This window comes from Dysidea avara, chromosome 1, assembly GCF_963678975.1.
Source record: "Dysidea avara chromosome 1, odDysAvar1.4, whole genome shotgun sequence".
Classification (NCBI taxonomy): domain Eukaryota; kingdom Metazoa; phylum Porifera; class Demospongiae; order Dictyoceratida; family Dysideidae; genus Dysidea; species Dysidea avara.
In genome coordinates this window covers 18,964,973-18,983,966 of record NC_089272.1, presented here as the reverse complement: position 1 = coordinate 18,983,966, position 18,994 = coordinate 18,964,973, and the positions used below count along the sequence as shown (strand labels likewise).

Below are 18,994 nucleotides of genomic sequence, written 5' to 3'. Positions count from 1 at the left end.
AAATAGCTACTGTTTAAGTCAATTATTTTGCTAACCAGTAGTAAAGGTAGGTAACCAAACAATTAAGTAAAATAACAATTACAAAATTTTCTGTATGGGTCGGTCAGAGACCTAGCACAAGGATATCCATAGATTAAAAATCGAGGCTAAACTGGGTTTTTTAAAGCATGAAGTCCTGAGGGCATGGCCTCTAACCAACTTAGAGATAATGGGGATACTTTATATGAGAATAGAGGTGGAATTATTGTGAGATTGGATTATATCTCAGTTTATATTAAATGTTGATGTTAAAATCATCACACACTATTGAAATTAGTCTGGAAGACTGAACATGTTTTACCAAATAGATCAAAGCTTGCACTTTATCGCTGCTTCCTATAAAATTGTATTTAAAGGGGTAGCTAGTGAAGGTAGTGTCAACAAGGAGATTGACAAGTTACCTTACCAGTGTCTATCAATTGCTGCAGTATGAAGATCAGGTACGATTACAAATATGCAAGTGAACACTGAACACACCCACATTGTTGATAATGCAAAGAAGCTTACCCATTTAGATATTTAGTGAAGTCTGTCTACAGCTTAGTGAAAATGAACAGGCTTAAAAACGTATGTGTACTAAACAGAATTTTAGTGATGCATATTTCTGCATTTTAACAGACATTGTTACAATATTAAACTCTGCTGTACTTCCCATAATCAAATATTTTAGCCATGTTTATAAAATAAATGAAGTGGTTGGATCGGGTGACTGGTCAATATGCTTGGGAGAGTATAGCAAATCAATAATCGAAAGTGAGACCTAAGGTCTTTCTGCTAGCAGTCCTAACCACTTTAAGAACCTGCCAGCAGGTTTCTTAGTGGATATTAAATATCTTCCTAAAATCAAAACTAAGATCAAAACATATTATGCACACAAGTATAAAAATGATTTTCGCATTTTTTAAAATTCTTTATATTTATTTTAATGTTGTACATAATATCTATTTACTATTTAAACTTTGATGCCAAATGCAGCACTTGGTGAGTATTACTTTGGATACTTCAGGATATTTAGTGGTGGACAACTATCAGTAATATTGATGAATACAAAATCTACACCAGTAAATTTTACAATTGATGCTCCAGTGGCAGGGTTTTACCATTCAGGAGTTGTTGATGGTAGTGATGAGACTATTGTAAATTTACCATCCAGTTTGGCAGTGTTCCGAAATGATAGACAATATAAAGGAGTTTACATAAGAGCTGACAGTGATGCACTAACTGTGATTGGTCAAAATGAATTGAATCAATATAGTGACACATTCCTTATCCTACCTTATAAGAGAGCAAGTGTCATAACAGAATATGTGTATTATGGGATATCAGTAGCTGGATATAGTTCATCTTATCAAGGTGCAATACTGATAGTTGGTACAGAGGACAGTACAGCAATGAAGTTAACAGTCACACAAACAACTACCACCAACACTGGTAGCACTCTATACACTGGCAGGGAGTACTCATTTGTTATCAACAGATTACAAACATTTTATATCAGATCACGCTATGACTTTACAGGGACTAAAATTGTTACAGATAAACAAGTATCTGTATTTAGTGGTCATGAATTAGCCCAGATACCAACAAGCACTTGTTGTGGTGACATGCTGATAGAACAAGTTCCACCAGTTACATCTTGGGGTAGAGTATTTTATACCATGCCATTAGCTACCAGGAGATATTACACTATTAAAGTATTAGCTTCACATGATTTGACGGTGATTGATTTTCACTGTAACAATTTAAATGAATCTCAAACCATCAATGAAGGAAAACATTATACCAAAACATTATCACAAGAACACTGTATTATTTATTCAACTAAACCGGTACTAGTAGTACAATTTAGTCATGGTCGTAATCAAGATAGTGTTGGTGACCCTATGATGATGATAATTCCTGATGTACTTCAATTTTCCAATAAGTTCTCAGTCACCACCATTCGTAACCCAAGTAGATCTGGCTACCAACATTATGTTAACATCATAGTGTTGGCCCAATACTATCAACCTGATATGATCCGCTTAATATCAGGAGGAAGGAATATATCGCTAAACACACAGGAATGGGTACCAATAAAAATCCGGCACACTGCTAAAGCATATGCTGCACAAGTGACTATATCAGAAAGTGTAGCTGAAATTATCCATTCTAATATGGATGGTTTGATGACAGTAACCACATATGGATTTACCAGTTATGAAAGTTATGGTCACCCTGGAAGACTTGGATATGTAACAGGTTTGTGACATAATAGATCTATATAATAGTAACTAGCATTGGTACCTGCTCTACATGCAGGACCGTCTCCATATTAAACATTTTAATTCCAGGAAGAAGGACCAAGCATTAAACACCAGCACTGCTCATGTAGCTATGCAGTGTGCATGGTGATGTCACCTTTTTAAAGAGTGTGAGGTTTCCTTATGCCATCCTTCTGAAAATAATAATGCAAAACACTAAAGTTTATTGTTTGTGGTTTTGATAGGAATGTAGTTCAATTATTCAGTGTGTCTTTCAATGCTTTTAGTATATCTAGAGAAAACTGCAATTGAACGTTATGCAGACAATATCTCAAATAGGCACCTTTAAAATTTATAGCACTGGTTATAAGAACTCAAATAAAAATTTTGTGGCGCTGCTGTTTAAATTCATCAACAGAGCCTCGCTAGTTATTCTAAACTCCAGAAAGGCTATTTGCATGCGAAGATTTGTGACAATGATACAATGTTATTGGCCTTTGCTATTCCAGGTGTGTTTTGCTGCTAGGTTAAAAGTTCTGTAACTCACTGTTGGCAAATTTTGTTGCAGCATCAAACACTCCAGCCCATAGGGAGTACCTTGACACTGTTATCTGAATTTTGCTTTTATGGCATTTAATTGCCTTTTTTACTGGAGCCCTTCAAGTATTCCTGAGGAATCACTATGCAAGTTGATAGTTTCATAGATTCTATATGGATTGTTGATTAAATAGGAAGGTGAATTATAGAGTAATTTAAAACATTGGTGGTAAGTAAGCAGTGAAAACTTAAGAGATGACTTGAAATAACTAAGCCAAATAATTGGGGGAGGGGGGAAATCCCTGGCCCTCCTGCTTCCTACGCCTATGTAACAATAGGTGTTGGTTGATAAATGGTACCTTAGTCTAAGTACATTGTGGATGTACTGTATGCATGTTCATATGTATGCTATTGTTTATGTTCTGATTTATATGATAAAGATGCTCCAGTTATCATTCCTGAAGTAATTGATCAGACACTGAATGAAGGAGATATGGCTTTCTTCACCTTTCAAGCTACTGGTACACCAATTCCTAACATCAGTTGGTACTTCAATGGTGCTCCAGTGGAGAAGACAAATGTTAATAAGTACATGATATCAGAGTTGTCATTCAACCCCACCACCAAAAACAGTACACTGAAGATAATGAATGTGGAGTTATTTGACATTGGTACTTACACATGTGATGCTGCTAATACACTTTCTAGTGAGATTAGTTCTGGAGTACTCACTGTTAATGGTAAGTACTGTATGTTAACCAAGTACTGTATGTGTGTGAACATTTCAATTGGGTATGCATTAATAATGTAGTATTATCATACAGTATGGCAATACTGTATAGTACGGAACATATGGTAGTACAGTAGGACCACAATTATACCCAAACTTTGATTATCTGAACCCTAAAGCAGCATAAGTGACTGTTCTATTAGAGTATATTGACACGAGTTGTATGTTCTATTAGAGTAAGGGTGTGTTTGTATTAGATTAGTCAATCAGAGCTCTGTATATAAATTAATTTTGTACAAGGGGTTTCTTGTTTATACAGATCTGACATTATACCCTTGGTAAAGCTGCTTTTAGATATTTTTGGTTGCATAATTTTGGGGGTGTCATTTTGTTTGAGGAAATCCCTACTATACAGTACTACCACACTGTATGATAGCATTTGAGTTAGGGCTGAGCGATACTACCGTTTTAGTGATATATCGCGATATTTTTAAAGTATCGATATCGCGATATTTTGTTATTAACTATCGTGATACCATGCCTGTACATTACTGTCATTTAAAAACCCATTTGTTATGCAGTAGTTGGTTAAGAATCCTTGTAAATGATAAAGTCCACCCATCTGGTTTCCCCTGCAGAGAGGTGTGAACACCATAACAACCTCAAAGCACGTGTTACAATAACTGTTACTGTAAACAAGGATGATAGTGGCTAGTTTGCTATCACCTATAAGGACTTCCTGCAGGAATGCTGAGCAATACATTATGTGGCACCAGCTATGATTTGACTTATTTGTAAGTATCGTGAACTATTCAGTATCGTGAATAGTGGCTTTAGTATCGATCGTGATACTAAAATGGCAGTATCGCTCAGCCATAATTTGAGTATGCTCATTTAATATGGCATTTGTAATCAGTGATATGATCACAGAGTTATCAGAGAAATGATTGTAGAGCTACACATGAAATATAACTACATAGCTTTCTTTGCTTTGATCAAAGTGGTTATAGATTTATTCATGTATCAATTTATATACATGTAGTGATTGGTGAATACTACTTGGGATTCTTTAAGATTTTAAGTGATGAACAACTTGCTGTGATATTTATAAATACATTACCTGTACAAGTAAACTTCACAATTGATGCTCCGGTAGCAGGATGGTACCATGCAGGTGTTATTGATGGTGACAGTGAACTTATCTTGAACTTACCATTTGGTGTAGCAGTATTTTATAATGATACGCAGTACAAAGGAGTTTACATAAGAGCAGACAGTGATACACTAATTGTCATTGGCCAAAATGAAGCAAACGGTACTAGTGACACTTTCTTTGCAATGCCCTACAAAATATCAAGTGTAATAACAGAGTATGTGTATTATGGGATATCAGTTCCTGGGTATAGTTCATCTTATCAAAGTGCGATACTGATAGTTGGTACAGAGGACAACACAGTAATGAAGTTAACAGTCACACAGACAACTACCACCAACACTGGTAACACTCTATACACTGGCAGGGAATACTCATTTGTCATCAACAGATTACAAACATTTTATATAAGATCAACAGGAGATTTGACTGGAAGTAAAATTGTTACAGATAAACAAGTATCTGTGTTTAGTGGTCATGAGTTAGCCCAGATACCACAGGACCTTTGTTGTGGTGATCTACTGATAGAACAAGTTCCACCAGTTACATCTTGGGGTAGAGTATTCTATACCATGCCATTAGCTACCAGGAGATCTTACACTATTAAAGTATTAGCATCACATAATTGGACTGAAATTACTGTATACTGTAACAATTTAGAGGAGTCGCATGACATCAATGAAGGACAATATTTTAACAAAACTTTGTCATGTCAAGAATATTGTGTAGTTTATTCTAATAAACCAGTACTGGTAGTTCAGTTCAGTCATGGTTTTGATGAAGATGGTAAAGGCGAACCTATGATGACAATAATTCCAGATACACTTCAGTATTCCTATAAATTTCCAGTTTCCTCCTTTCTTAATACAACTCAATCAGCCTATGAGCAGAATGTTAACATCATAGTGTTGGCACAATACTTTCAACCTGAAATGATTCAGTTAATATCAGAAGGAAGCAATATATCACTAAATACACAGGAATGGGTGCCAATAAGAGTCAAACATACTACTGAAGCATATGCTACACAAGTGAATATATCAGGTGTAGCTGAAATTGTGCATTCAAACAAGGAAGCGCTAATGTCAATTACTGTTTATGGATTTTTTGATTCTGGGAGTTATGGTCATTCAGGTCGATCTGGTGATTTTAGAGGTTAGTTGTGTAACTTTAAAGCCATAAATCTGAATTTAGAATAATTTCTCTCTTATAACAAGTAAAAAGTCAATTATATTGGTAGGAATTACCTAAATACAAGGTAACTACTAGCTCTTTAGCCAAACCTCATCACTTGTTTAGGTAATGCAGGCTAGCCATGCCCCAGGTTGAATACAAGAATTTATTTTAATCTTTTATCATTTCTCCTTACATTAATGGTTTGCATGAAAGCAAACCAGCATAATATGCAATTATATGCATATTTTTTGCACTCAATGTAAGAGAGCTCCTTGATGAATAGTTTAATGTTTACTGCTACTCTTTCTTTGAACAAGAAACTTAATACTTCCATTTCTCCAGTAAACCAGGGAATATAATTGTAGGACACAACCTGTTGCTGATGCTGTCATTCCTGATAATATTATCCATACAAAAACAGCCAAGCTGTATAAAAAGGTGTGGCCTTCAAAAGCTTGGGTGAAAAAAGTTGTGAAATCAAAGGTGGTAGCTATGAAATGGCTGCAATGATGTTAATGATAATACATTTTAATAATGCACAAAAGTCATTATCATACAGTACAGTAGCACTGTATATTAGGGATCATGCAGTTTTGGGCTTTCTTGTCCAAACTTATCACCCTAAAACCTGCCTCAAATTTCCTTTATAAAAGCTTGGCATTATTGGTTAGGCATAGCCAAGCCCAAAAATGCCTTCAGAGTGACCCCAAATTCTTTCAACAAGTTTCTATGTAATTTCCAGAATTTTATTCTGACCAACTAACTAACTAACTAATTGATGCCTTCAGCCAAGCATAACTCAATGATGGATAAGGCTACATATTTGATTTCTTCACTGCTTGACATCACTTCATCCTGAGACACGCTTTTTTGCCAACTGCAGTACATACAATGCACATATCATGGACTTACCTTTGTCCTCCTTTGTGTTCCAGTTCTTTTCACTGACAAAGCAGGGTGTCAATTTGTGATAGTGCAATACTGCTTCCCTCTGGCTATGCATGCTCTTTGTCCGCATTTTCCGTAGCAACTAGATTCATTGCAGAGAAGTTTCTTGTGCTGTTCTTCATTTGTAATGCTGTGTTACGAGCAGAGCATAGCTGCAAACAAAACGTAATAGCCACCTTACTTTTCAGTGCATAATTGATTATTGGGATGCACATTCAGACGTAAATTTATTTTATGGAATTCCTGGTGCCATTCCTTCTTTTAATGTGGTACATGTGGATTCAGTAATCATAATTGTGTTATAAAGAAGTAAACAAACAAGCAGAAGTAAAATTAGGAATTTTAAGCTGTATTAGGGATCAAAGAGCAAAAAAGCAGGGAAACAAGGGAACAGCTAAAATGTTGTGAAACAAAGGAGGTTACCTATACCTGCAGATATACTAGTGAACATAATTATAATCCCTAATTCAGTCAGTTTTGTTCTTTGATCCCTAATCCACCTTAAAATTCCTAATTTTTACTTCTACTTGTTATAACTAATTATCATTAAAATCAGTTCATGGCTGCCACTTTGGTTTCACAACTTTTTTCACACAGGCTTTTGAATACTGCACCATTAATACAGCTTGGCTGGATTTCACTTCTATTTGTATTTTAAATATCCCAAAACCAACCATAAACTGGCTTCAAGGTTTGTTTTTACACAAATCATTGTTCTTATCTACAGATACAATGACGCTGATGTAAGACAAACTAGTGCTTCACCAATACAGAAAAACTACCAACCTGATACCAAAGCTAGCTATGCAATAACCAATTAGCTAATAGTTGCTCTATAATTTTGTGCTTGTATAAAATATTTGCAATAGTGTTTTATAACAAAGTAAATTGCCTCCAAGTTAGATAAGCATGTATGATTGTACTATTTGTCTATTAGAATTTTTATTTTGCAGTGAATGTTCTATTAGAGTATCATGCAAATTGTCATTTGCTCAAACTTTAACAAAGCAAATCCTGCATCTTTTGTGATAGAATACAATTTCCAGCCTGTTATCACAAGTTTTGCTAGCATAACACTTATTATTATGATTATAATGATAACGATCAGTATGAGTGGGTCTTTATTGAAGTGTATTACCCCACCGATCGGTCCATAATACTATAATATTGGCTTTGATTTAGTGGAATACTAGAGAAGTTACATTGTTTATTTATTTCATTATTTATTTATTACTGTGCAAAGCATTTAAGTTAGGCATGAGGCTATTATGCTCCAAAATTGAGCATTATGGTTTTGAGCAGTGCTCAAAAAATCAACTATTATGCTTTTGAGAATTGCCCATTATTCCCAAACGTATGCCACCATAATTGGCTAATAATGACAGTTTATTGCTTTATTAGACTTTTTTCATTGATATAAGCTTCCAATAGTCTTGAATTCTTTAGCTGGTTGCTGTATTAGAGTACTTCGTTTCAGTGTTACTGCTTTTTTAGAGTAAATAATATTCAGTGATTGTTCTATTAGAGTTTCTGACTGCTCTATTAGAGTACCTCAATCTTTTTTAATGGAATTGTGTAATCAGCAGATTTTCCTACTGTTAAAGCTTTATAATCACCTCAAAGTGCTAACATAATTCCTGATTTCCACACATACCTATTATGCCCAAAATTATGCCAGCATAATCGCTGCATCCCTAGAGTATAAAAACACAGATAATTTTTTTGCTAATTTACAATAAATGATTAGTTACTCATGCCTAGCTTAATAATATGGTATTGCAGAGTTTATTTCATTACCTTTTGTAATACTCTAAAAAAACACACATTTTTGAGGATTTCTAATGTGTAGAACATACATAGAAAGACTGTTCTAGATTTTCCATTCAATTTGATAGATCTATGAAATTATAAACATTCACTATTGAATAGATTTTAGCTAGAAATTTCATTTTAAATGTTGAAATTAAGTGAGGTGAATTTGGGTGTTCAGTATGGAGGTCCCTGGTTCGAATGCTGGTAATTTATTTTGTCATTAAATTTTATGCACACCCTGTTGTATTAGGATATTTCTACCCTGCGATTTATAGTCGTTTGGTTTTTGCTTTGTAACTCTACAGCTGTCAATGTGACTTCTTTTAAACCACAAAGGATTTCAGCTATGATGGTTAACCTATAAACAGACTAATTTTAAGTTATTCCCATAAGCAGTTTACCCTGTATGTGTGATAACAAGTTGGCCTTTTAATGCAAATAATTATATGTAATTCTATGACTGTTTATTAGATTTGTGCCAAACTTGGTACATGATTTTGGTGCAGTACATTCTTAAAATGCACCAAAGTTCAAGAAAATCAGTTATACATTTGCGTTGTATAATGGTTTTAGTAAAGTATGAGAAAAGAATAAACTAAGCCTATCTTACTCCCTAGTAAGCTGTGTTTTGAGACATATTACAGTTTGATGTTCTACCTTTTAACTCTGATTTGTAATTTTGTATTGTACAGTATATTTGAATAAATCATAGTTATGGTCTCACAACTCAATTGCACATGCACAAGCACAAGCAATATTTTTTCTGTATTGTTATGTACTCCTTAAATCCATTTATAACATCATTTTGTTTGCATTTACACAAAGATGCTCCATCTATTAACCCTAAAATGATAAATCAGACAATGAATGAAGGAGACACAGTTTATATCACTTGTCAAGCTAGTGGTTCACCAATTCCTACCATCAGTTGGTACTTTAATGGAGAACCAGTGGATAAGGATGACACTATGAAGTATTTGATATCAGAGATGTTGCTGAATCCTATCACTAAAAATAGTACACTAACAATAATGAGTGTTGAGTTATCTGACATGGGTACCTACACATGTGATGCCGCTAATGTAGTATCTAGTGATAGCAGTTCTGGAGTAGTAACTGTTAAGAGTGAGTTATTATACTATCATTACTCATAGCAGAAATGCAGTGTTTTTAGTCTCATACTTTAATAATGTAATTTGAGTAATTTATTTCAGTAGCCCAGCAGTGATTATTCACATGAACAATTAAGTTTGCCGGAGTACATCAAAACAATGTTATAGATATATGTGGCATGCTAATTAAGGTTGTATAATCATCAAAATTGATAGGATACACAAAATTAACAAAGGGAATGTTTTGCTTAAGTTTTTCAAGCAAGCTAGTGAAATTGAATGTCAATTGTCAAAGAAGTTTGCTTACGTATGATTGTTACAATTAAGAGTTGAATGGCATATTGCCACAAACCACATCAACAGAGTTTTATTTATGTATGATGAGCAGAATAGCATATTGCCACTAACTGTACTGTAAACTCCGGTTATTAAGTGTATATTGCCTGTTAATTGTGCATTACACTACACACCTGTTTGTTAAATACATATAGTTGAAATCGTTACTGCAAGCTCGTGCTACGTAGAATGGAAGCAAAAGGCTACTAGAACAAACCACAAATGTCAGTATGCTCTTGATTCCTTGCCAGGCATGTGTCTAACATGTAATACTGCCAAGTCATAATGAACCTAGCAAATCTAACAGATAAATTAATAATGATAGCCACACATAACGTCTCTAAGATTGTTGTTTCCTCAACTGACATTACTTACTTGACTGAATGCTGATATCCAAATCACTTGGAAAATGTGGTAGGCATGAATGATGCTCTCCCACCTCAGTGTCATCATGCACTTAACAAGTATAGTAAGTTTCACAAATAACCCTCCTGAAAATTATTAGTGAACGTGCCATCAGCTTTTTTGGCAGATTATGGGAGGTGTGAAAATAGTTGGTTTTGTGTTTAGGCAAAATGCAAATGAAATGACTTGGTAGTCATCAGATGGTGATACAATTTGTTCTGAACATTTATTCCCTAAAAGAAGTCTGATATGGCTGATTATCCAGATTATACTCCACCTGTGTTAAATGGAAGTAGTCTACACTATATTAAGTATACCTATGTGTTTGAAGTAAGAGTTCACAATATTATGGAATTTTGCATAAGAATGCATTTCAACATTATAAAGTGCACCACTACTGCACCCCAATGTCATTGTATGGATAACCTAGGTTAGGAATGACATCTACAATGTTCATACAATAAAAAGGCAATATTGGCTGATTATAATCAATCCCTGACTGTATCCTGAAAGTGATTCAGCCTTCTTATGATTTGAAATCTTACATCTTGTATATTGCTCAATAAGTTCCTATAGTTATTTGATCATTATATTAATTACCAAATCACATAGTGTTTTAGTTTGCCATAAATTGGTTAAATATTTAGGAGAAAAGGGCAGACACAAAGCTGATTAAGTCCAAATGGTTGCAAGTTAGAAGTACATACTGTACAATCAAGTCTGAAAAAGTAGCTACATTTGTTCTAATGGTAGGAGTGCAACTAATCCCAAATAACATGGTTTGCTTCTGTAATTGCACTATAAAACAACCAATGAAACAGAATCACTAAAGCCAACAATAAAGCAATATAATCAATGGCCAATCAAATAAGCTGACAACAGAAGCCTTTCAAGTGCAACAACTAATGTCATCACATGTAGCCAATCAGATCAATAAGCCTTTTAAGTGCTAGAGAATGATGCAATCATCAGTTAGAGGTTATGGTCATGCTTAACTACATTCATGTGCACTACAGAGTGTGAAGGGTGGTCACTATGTGACTAGCAGGCAATTGCACATATCTTCATGTAATTATTGAAATAATTGTACTCGTAACAGCTAAAGTTGTACTTGGCTTTGCCTCATGCAAATTTGACTATTACTTGTACAATTAATTGCACTAAAAAAACAACAACATGTGATTACTTATACAAATTGCTGGCTTTACAGGATGCAGGTTAGCAATGCATATTATGTTAAAAACAGGTATGGCATATTGATATCTCTCTACTAAGCTTTGGGGCTTGGTTAATGTGTAACATCAACATGCAGAATAATTGTAAAGATAAACATTTTTTGTTTACCTTTTAACAAAACCTATTATATCTTATTGAAATGCAATTTGCTATAAATCAGTTACATACATTAAATTGCAATAAGATAATAATTAATAATCAAATTAGCATTAAAAGTATAATGTGCAATTGAAGCAATTCAAGTTTTGGTTTGTTTACATGGTAAATTTCTGACACAATATTAACAAAGACAACATTATAAAAAACAAAGTTGAGTGTGCCAAAATTTCTAAACCTTGTAATTTCACTCTCTAAAAGGACAAGATGGCATCTGTAATTCATCCAGGTATCTCACTCAGGTGGATGACTGCATGTAATGGCATTGCAAACAACAGTAAGCAAGCACTATGCAGTGAATACCATAAAATGGTTTATTTATTTGCCTGTTACAATATTGTGCTGCTGAAAGAACACAATAAACACGGCTAATTATTTATCTGACTCCTTTATCTTCATTCTTGTTTACTGTAAAGGTACAGCATGTAATGTTCTGTTTATGCAATGACTTCACATGTAAAACGTAATCAGCTTTAATCAGTGCATTGTCTCTGTAAGATGGCATGGCATCCTAAACTTTTCTTGACATCGTTAACTAATTGTTAATTGTATGATCAAAAATGTAGTTTTATGGTGCTGTTCCCATATACACAGCAATTGGTGAATACTACTTGGGATACTTCAGATATTATACCAGTGGTCAACTATCAGTGATATTGATGAATACAATATCTACACCAGTGAGCTTTACAGTTGAGGCTCCAGTGGCAGGGTTTTACTATGCAGGAGTTGTTGATGGTAGTAACGAGACTATTGTAAATTTACCATTCAGTGTGGCTGTGTTCCGTAACGATAGACAATACAAAGGAGTTTACATAAGAGCTGACAGTGATGCACTGACTGTGATTGGTCAAAATGAAAGAAGTAGCTTAAGTGAAACATTTTTTGTAATACCCTACCAAAGATCAAGTGTGATACCAGAGTATGTGTATTATGGGATATCAGTACCTGGATATAGTTCAACTTATCGAAGTGCAATACTGATAGTTGGTACAGAGGACAATACAACAATGAAGTTAACAGTCACACAAACAACTACCACCAACACTGGTAACACTCTCTACACTGGCAGGGAATACTCATTTGTTATCAACAGATTACAAACATTTTATATCAGATCGACAGGAGATTTGACTGGAAGTAAAATTGTTACAGATAAACAAGTATCTGTGTTTAGTGGTCATGAGGCCACTCAGATACCAGTGAGCCTCTGTTGTTCTGGCACACCGATAGAACAAGTTCCACCAGTTACATCTTGGGGTAGAGTATTCTATACCATGCCATTAGCTACCAGGAGATATTACTATATCAGAATATTAGCATCACATAACTTGACTGAGATTGATCTTTACTGTAATAATTTCAATGAATCTCACACCATCAATGAAACACAATATTATAGTATAACTAAATCAGCTCATGAATATTGTGTGATTCATTCAAATAAACCAGTACTAGTGGCTCAGTTTAGTCGAGGTGGATATGATGAGCGTGATTATATTGGTGATCCTATGATGATGATTATTCCTGATACACTCCAATTCTTTAATAAGCTTTCAATCAGCACAATTCGTAACCCAAGTAGATCTGGCTACAGACATTATGTTAGCATCATAGTATTAGCACAATATTATCAACCTGATATGATCCACTTAATATCAGGAGGAAGGAATATATCGCTAAACACGCAAGTATGGGTACCAATGAAAATCAGACACACTACTGAAGCATATGCTACACAAGTGACTATATCAGAAGGTGTAGCTGAAATTATCCACAGTAATAATGAAGCACTAATGACAGCTAACATCTTTGGAATTACCAGTTCTGAAAGTTATGGTCATCCTGGAAGACTTGGATATGCAACAGGTTTGTACCGTGTTGTTTACTATTGTTAATTAAAATGCACATATCACTTTTTACTATGAATAATGCAAAATACACAGTTAAAATAATGAAATATTCAATCAATTAAAATAATTAATAATTTATGCAAAACTATACAAGGCATACGAGCATGTACTAACTAGGAATATAATTGCTGATAAACAAACCACACACATTTATTAAGCATGCTTGTGGCTGAAGGCATACAAACTCCTTTTAGTGCCAATCAAACCTGGCATGTGCTTTAAGCTAAGGTACAAGCCTACAAGTAATAGTTGGTTATGTACAAGCTTGGAAGGGAGTTGATTTTTCTTTCCCATGTATTAACATACTGTACTATGTGAATAATAATACCCTTAAGATTCTCAGTCGTGAAGCCTCCTATCACCTCCCTTCCTCCCACTGTATGCCACCATAGCAACATATTAATTAGATTCATGTATAATGTGTAATTAGGGTCACACTGTATGTTGTTGCTGACACATTCCCCATCCAAGAAGCCATTTGTGACCACTGTGTTATTTTAGTGAGCCTTAGTTCCTGGCATGTGAATAGCATGAGCCCACAGTGAGCATGATGCAACTAAATGGCCTACCATGCAATCTCACTACTACAATTTGTTGGTATGCAACAAATACCATTTATAGACTCCATATTACATGTTAATGTGTAATTATTTATATTGAACGAGAGTGACATTAATGTTATTATGCATGTTATGTTGTTAATTCATACTATCTTCACTGTTAAACTTTTTTCAGTGATTTAATGGGTTGTGGTTAGTACAACATGTGGGAATTCTGGGGATTTTTTGAGGCTTGCAAGTGTAGTAAGTAAACAGGCACTTTATTATGAAAGTGCTGATAATTGAAATGATAATTAATGGAATTGATAATTATAGTGATGGAGTGGTGATAATAAGGTACATGTGCCAATAATTGAGAATTGAGTGCCAGTATTTACGCGACTGTAACTACTTGTCACATTAACACATGTGCTTGAAATTAGAGAATTTTTTAGAGGTGCTCCAGATATTTTCAGCGATACAAAGTTTTAAATGATGCAAAGTTCATACCCAAAGTTAGACTGTTTGGTAATTTGTGTGCCGATAACAGATACTTTACTACATGTATGATGTTGTAGATGCATAATTTTTAATGAATGTGTTTATGCAGGTGTTCCAGTTGTTACTCCTGAAGTGATTAAGGATACTTTGATTGAAGGAGACACAGCTTTCTTCACATTTAAAGCTTCTGGTACACCAATACCTACACTCAGTTGGTACTTCAATGGTGCTCCAGTGGAGAAGGCAAATGATAAGAAGTATATGATATCAGAAATGTCATTCAACCCCATTACTAAAAATACCACACTGACAATAATGAACTTGGAATTATCTGATGTTGGTACTTACACATGTAGTGCTACTAACATAGTATCTGGTTACACCAGTTATGGAGATCTGAGTGTTAATGGTGAGTTTTATTCAGTATATGCCATGTACATTGTTGTTAATTTGGTGTGTGCATATCATTGTATGATTATGACTATATCATGAACCCACAGTAGTGATTCATAATAGAGATTGCCTATGTTTTTTGCCAAAATCCTAATAGAACACACACCTAAATACAAGCTCCCCAACCACAACAGAAGTCTTAGAGGTTAATTTGGAATAAGTATAGGTCTACTGGAAATATTAAGTAAAAAGAAACCAATAAAAGTAATTTTTTTTTTAATATTGAAATATGCCATTTTGTTTGTCTTCTTATTATTACTATATTTAGAAATGGGAATAGAGGCCATTAAAAAGTAAAGAAACAAGAGTCAAACAAGTCAGCATGTTAAACACACAGATATCTCTATTTGGACTCAAATAAACATTTATACAGAAACATTCTCAGTACTTATCTACCCCTGATTTATGGGAAACTACTGTTTTTCCTTAGTCTCTAGCTACCATATCCATTGAGTCCAATTAGAGATCTCTGTGTTTAACTGTCTGGCTTGTTTGACTCTTTTTTCTTAAATTTTTTCAGCAACCTCTATTCCCATGTTTTAATTTTTAAAATTATTTTTAGACTAGTTTGTTTACTTGTATGAACCCATTTATGGATGTGATAATAATAGGTGTTGATGATGTTTGATATTACTCAGTATCAAGTCAGTCATCTTGTACATTAGAGGTTAAGTATAGTTAGCTAATACTATCAGTGTTAATAAACACCAATGTATTGTTTACTTACTATAGAATGCACTTTGTGCACTATACAGCTTTGATATATCCTAACAAATATAAGAAAAAAAAGAAATTTTAGATTAGAGTAGGGACAGTGTATAGTACTGCAATAAAATGTACTGAAACAAGCTGGATCTGAGTGGTACATAATGTTACACGTTCCTTTGGAAACTCTATATCATTACCTATATTTAATCATAGTATATTAAGTGCATTCCAGAGCAACAATGTTGTTGCGTACCACTGAGTACTTGACATACTGTGATCACATAGCTGCACAAGTGTGTATGCGTATATGCAGCATACACTATAGGCAGCATACTATACACTGCCTATATAGTTGGATATGTCAAAGTTGCATAGTTCAAAGTACATTCAACAGTGAGGAAACAATACACTGGCGTTTGCTAACCCTGATATTATTAGCTGACTACTTAACAGCTACTGTACATGATGACTAACTTGATATACATGTTTAGTGCTGTGTAATACCAAGCATCACCAGCAATTCTTATTGCTATCCATTAATGGATTTATAAAAAGTAAATATAAACTAGTATAAAAATAATTTTAAAATTAAAACATGGGAGTAGAGATTGCTGAAAAAGTAAAAAAAAAAAACAACAAAACAAGAGTCAAGTAAGCCAGCTTGTTAAACACACAGAGATCTCTATTTGGACTCAAATAAACGTTTATGCAGGAGCATTCTCTGTATTTATCTACCCCTGATTTATGGAGAAACTACTGTTTTTCCTTAAGTGTTACCATATCCATTGAGTCCAAACAGAGATCTTTGCGTGTTTAACAAGCTGACTTGCTTGACTCTTGCTTTTTTTACCTTTTCAGCAATCTCTATTCCCATGTTTTCATTTTAAAATTATTTTTACACTAGTACATTTATTATGTATATCAATTTTATATGCATATAGCGATTGGTGAATATTACTTGGGATACTTCAGCAGCATAACTAATGGACAACTCTCTGTGATATTGATAAATACAATATCTACACGAGTAAACTTTACAGTTGATGCTCCAGTAGCAGGATTTTACCATGCAGGTGTTATTGATGGTGACAGTGAACTTATCTTGAGCTTACCATTTGATGTAGCAGTGTTTTCTAATGATACACAGTACAAAGGAGTTTACATAAGAGCAGACAGTGATACACTAATTGTGATTGGCCAAAATGAAGTAAACGGTACTAGTGACACTTTCCTTGCAACACCCTACAAAATATCAAGTTTAATAACAGAGTATGTGTACTATGGGATATCAGTACCTGGATATAGTTCATCTTATCAAGGTGCAATACTGATAGTTGGTACAGAGGACAATACAGCAATGAAGTTAACAGTCACACAAACAGCTACCACCAACACTGGTAACACTCTCTACACTGGCAGTCAATACTCATTTGTTATCAACAGATTACAAACACTTTATATGAGATCAACAGGAGATTTGACTGGAAGTAAAATTGTTACAGATAAACAAGTATCTGTGTTTAGTGGTCATGAGTTAGCCCAGATACCACAGGACCTTTGTTGTGGTGATCTCCTGATAGAACAAGTTCCACCAGTTACATCTTGGGGTAGAGTATTCTATACCATGCCATTAGCTACCAGGAGATCTTACACTATTAAAGTATTAGCATCACATAATTTGACTGAAATTACTGTACACTGTAACAATTTAGAGGAGTCTCATGACATCAATGAAGGACAATATTTTAACAAAACTTTATCAAGTCAAGAATATTGTGTAGTTTATTCTAATAAACCAGTACTGGTGGTTCAGTTCAGTCATGGTATTGATGAAGATGGTAAAGGCAATCCTATGATGATGATAATTCCAGATACACTTCAGTTTTCCTATAAGTTTCCAGTCTCCTCCATTCTTAATACAACTCAATCTAGTTTTGAACAGTATCTTAATATCATAGTGTTGGCACAATACTATCAACCTGAAATGATTCAGTTAATATCAGAAGGAAGCAATATATCACTAAATACACAGGAATGGGTGCCAATAAGAGTCAAACACACTACTGAAGCATATGCTATACAAGTGAATATATCAGAAGGTGTAGCTGAAATCATACATTCAAACAAGGAAGCTCTAATATCAATTACTGTTTATGGATTTTTTGATTCTGGGAGTTATGGTCATTCAGGTCGATCTGGTGATTTAAGAGGTTAGTAATATAAATATGAAGTCAGGAATCTGGATTTGTAGTAATTTCTCTCTTATAACAATTCACAGGTCAATTACAAAATTCAAATATTTGTAGGAATCACAGTGTTTTGATTGATGCAAGGAAATTTTATACCTAATCACATGATCCAGGCCAAACTGAACTATTTGTTTATTACCCATGTCCCAGATTTGAGTGCATAAAATTGTCTTAATTGTTTTATCATGTACTCCTTCTAATTTATCATTTCTCATCATATTACTGATTTGCATGAAAGCAATACAATTACAAATGACTTCTTACACTCAATGTAAGCGAGATCCTTGATGAATGTATATATATATATAGTGAGCTTTGATTAAGAAAAAACAAGTACACAAAGAATCAACTAGAGTAGGGACCATAGCACATCGATAGAAAGTACTGAAACAAGCTGGAGTAGTGCACGATATTAAATCATAGTAAAACAATAAGAAGTGTTATATCCCTATTGTGTATTTCCATTGTGGTATCTTGAGCACAGTAGGGATATAACACTTTTTATTGTTTATTGTGATTTAATATTGTGCACTTGTTTCAGTACTTTTTATCAATGTGCTATGGTCTGTACTCTAGTCAAAAATTCCTAATATTTTGTGCACTTGTTTGTTAACTTTTTGTGAAATACAATTAATATTACTGGTGAACCCACACATACTACATCAAAAGAAAGAAGTGGCACCACGTGCCCCAGCAATTGATTATCGTCTGAAAAGTGGAGTATCCATTCTGCTTCATTGTCAGCTAT

The 18,994-nt window shown here is 34.2% G+C and overlaps 1 protein-coding gene across 1 annotated transcript in view; it reads left to right on the top strand.

Annotated features, from left to right (window-relative positions):
* LOC136265341 (uncharacterized) overlaps window positions 1–18,994 on the top strand; it is a 143,937-nt gene that overhangs the window by 90,944 nt on the left and 33,999 nt on the right. The window contains exons 23-29 of the mRNA XM_066060181.1: window positions 1,015–2,280; window positions 3,260–3,559; window positions 4,592–5,857; window positions 9,464–9,763; window positions 12,478–13,752; window positions 14,946–15,245; window positions 16,939–18,207. Coding sequence (XP_065916253.1) covers window positions 1,015–2,280; window positions 3,260–3,559; window positions 4,592–5,857; window positions 9,464–9,763; window positions 12,478–13,752; window positions 14,946–15,245; window positions 16,939–18,207 — 5,976 coding nt within the window. The remainder of the gene's footprint in view (window positions 1–1,014; window positions 2,281–3,259; window positions 3,560–4,591; window positions 5,858–9,463; window positions 9,764–12,477; window positions 13,753–14,945; window positions 15,246–16,938; window positions 18,208–18,994) is intronic.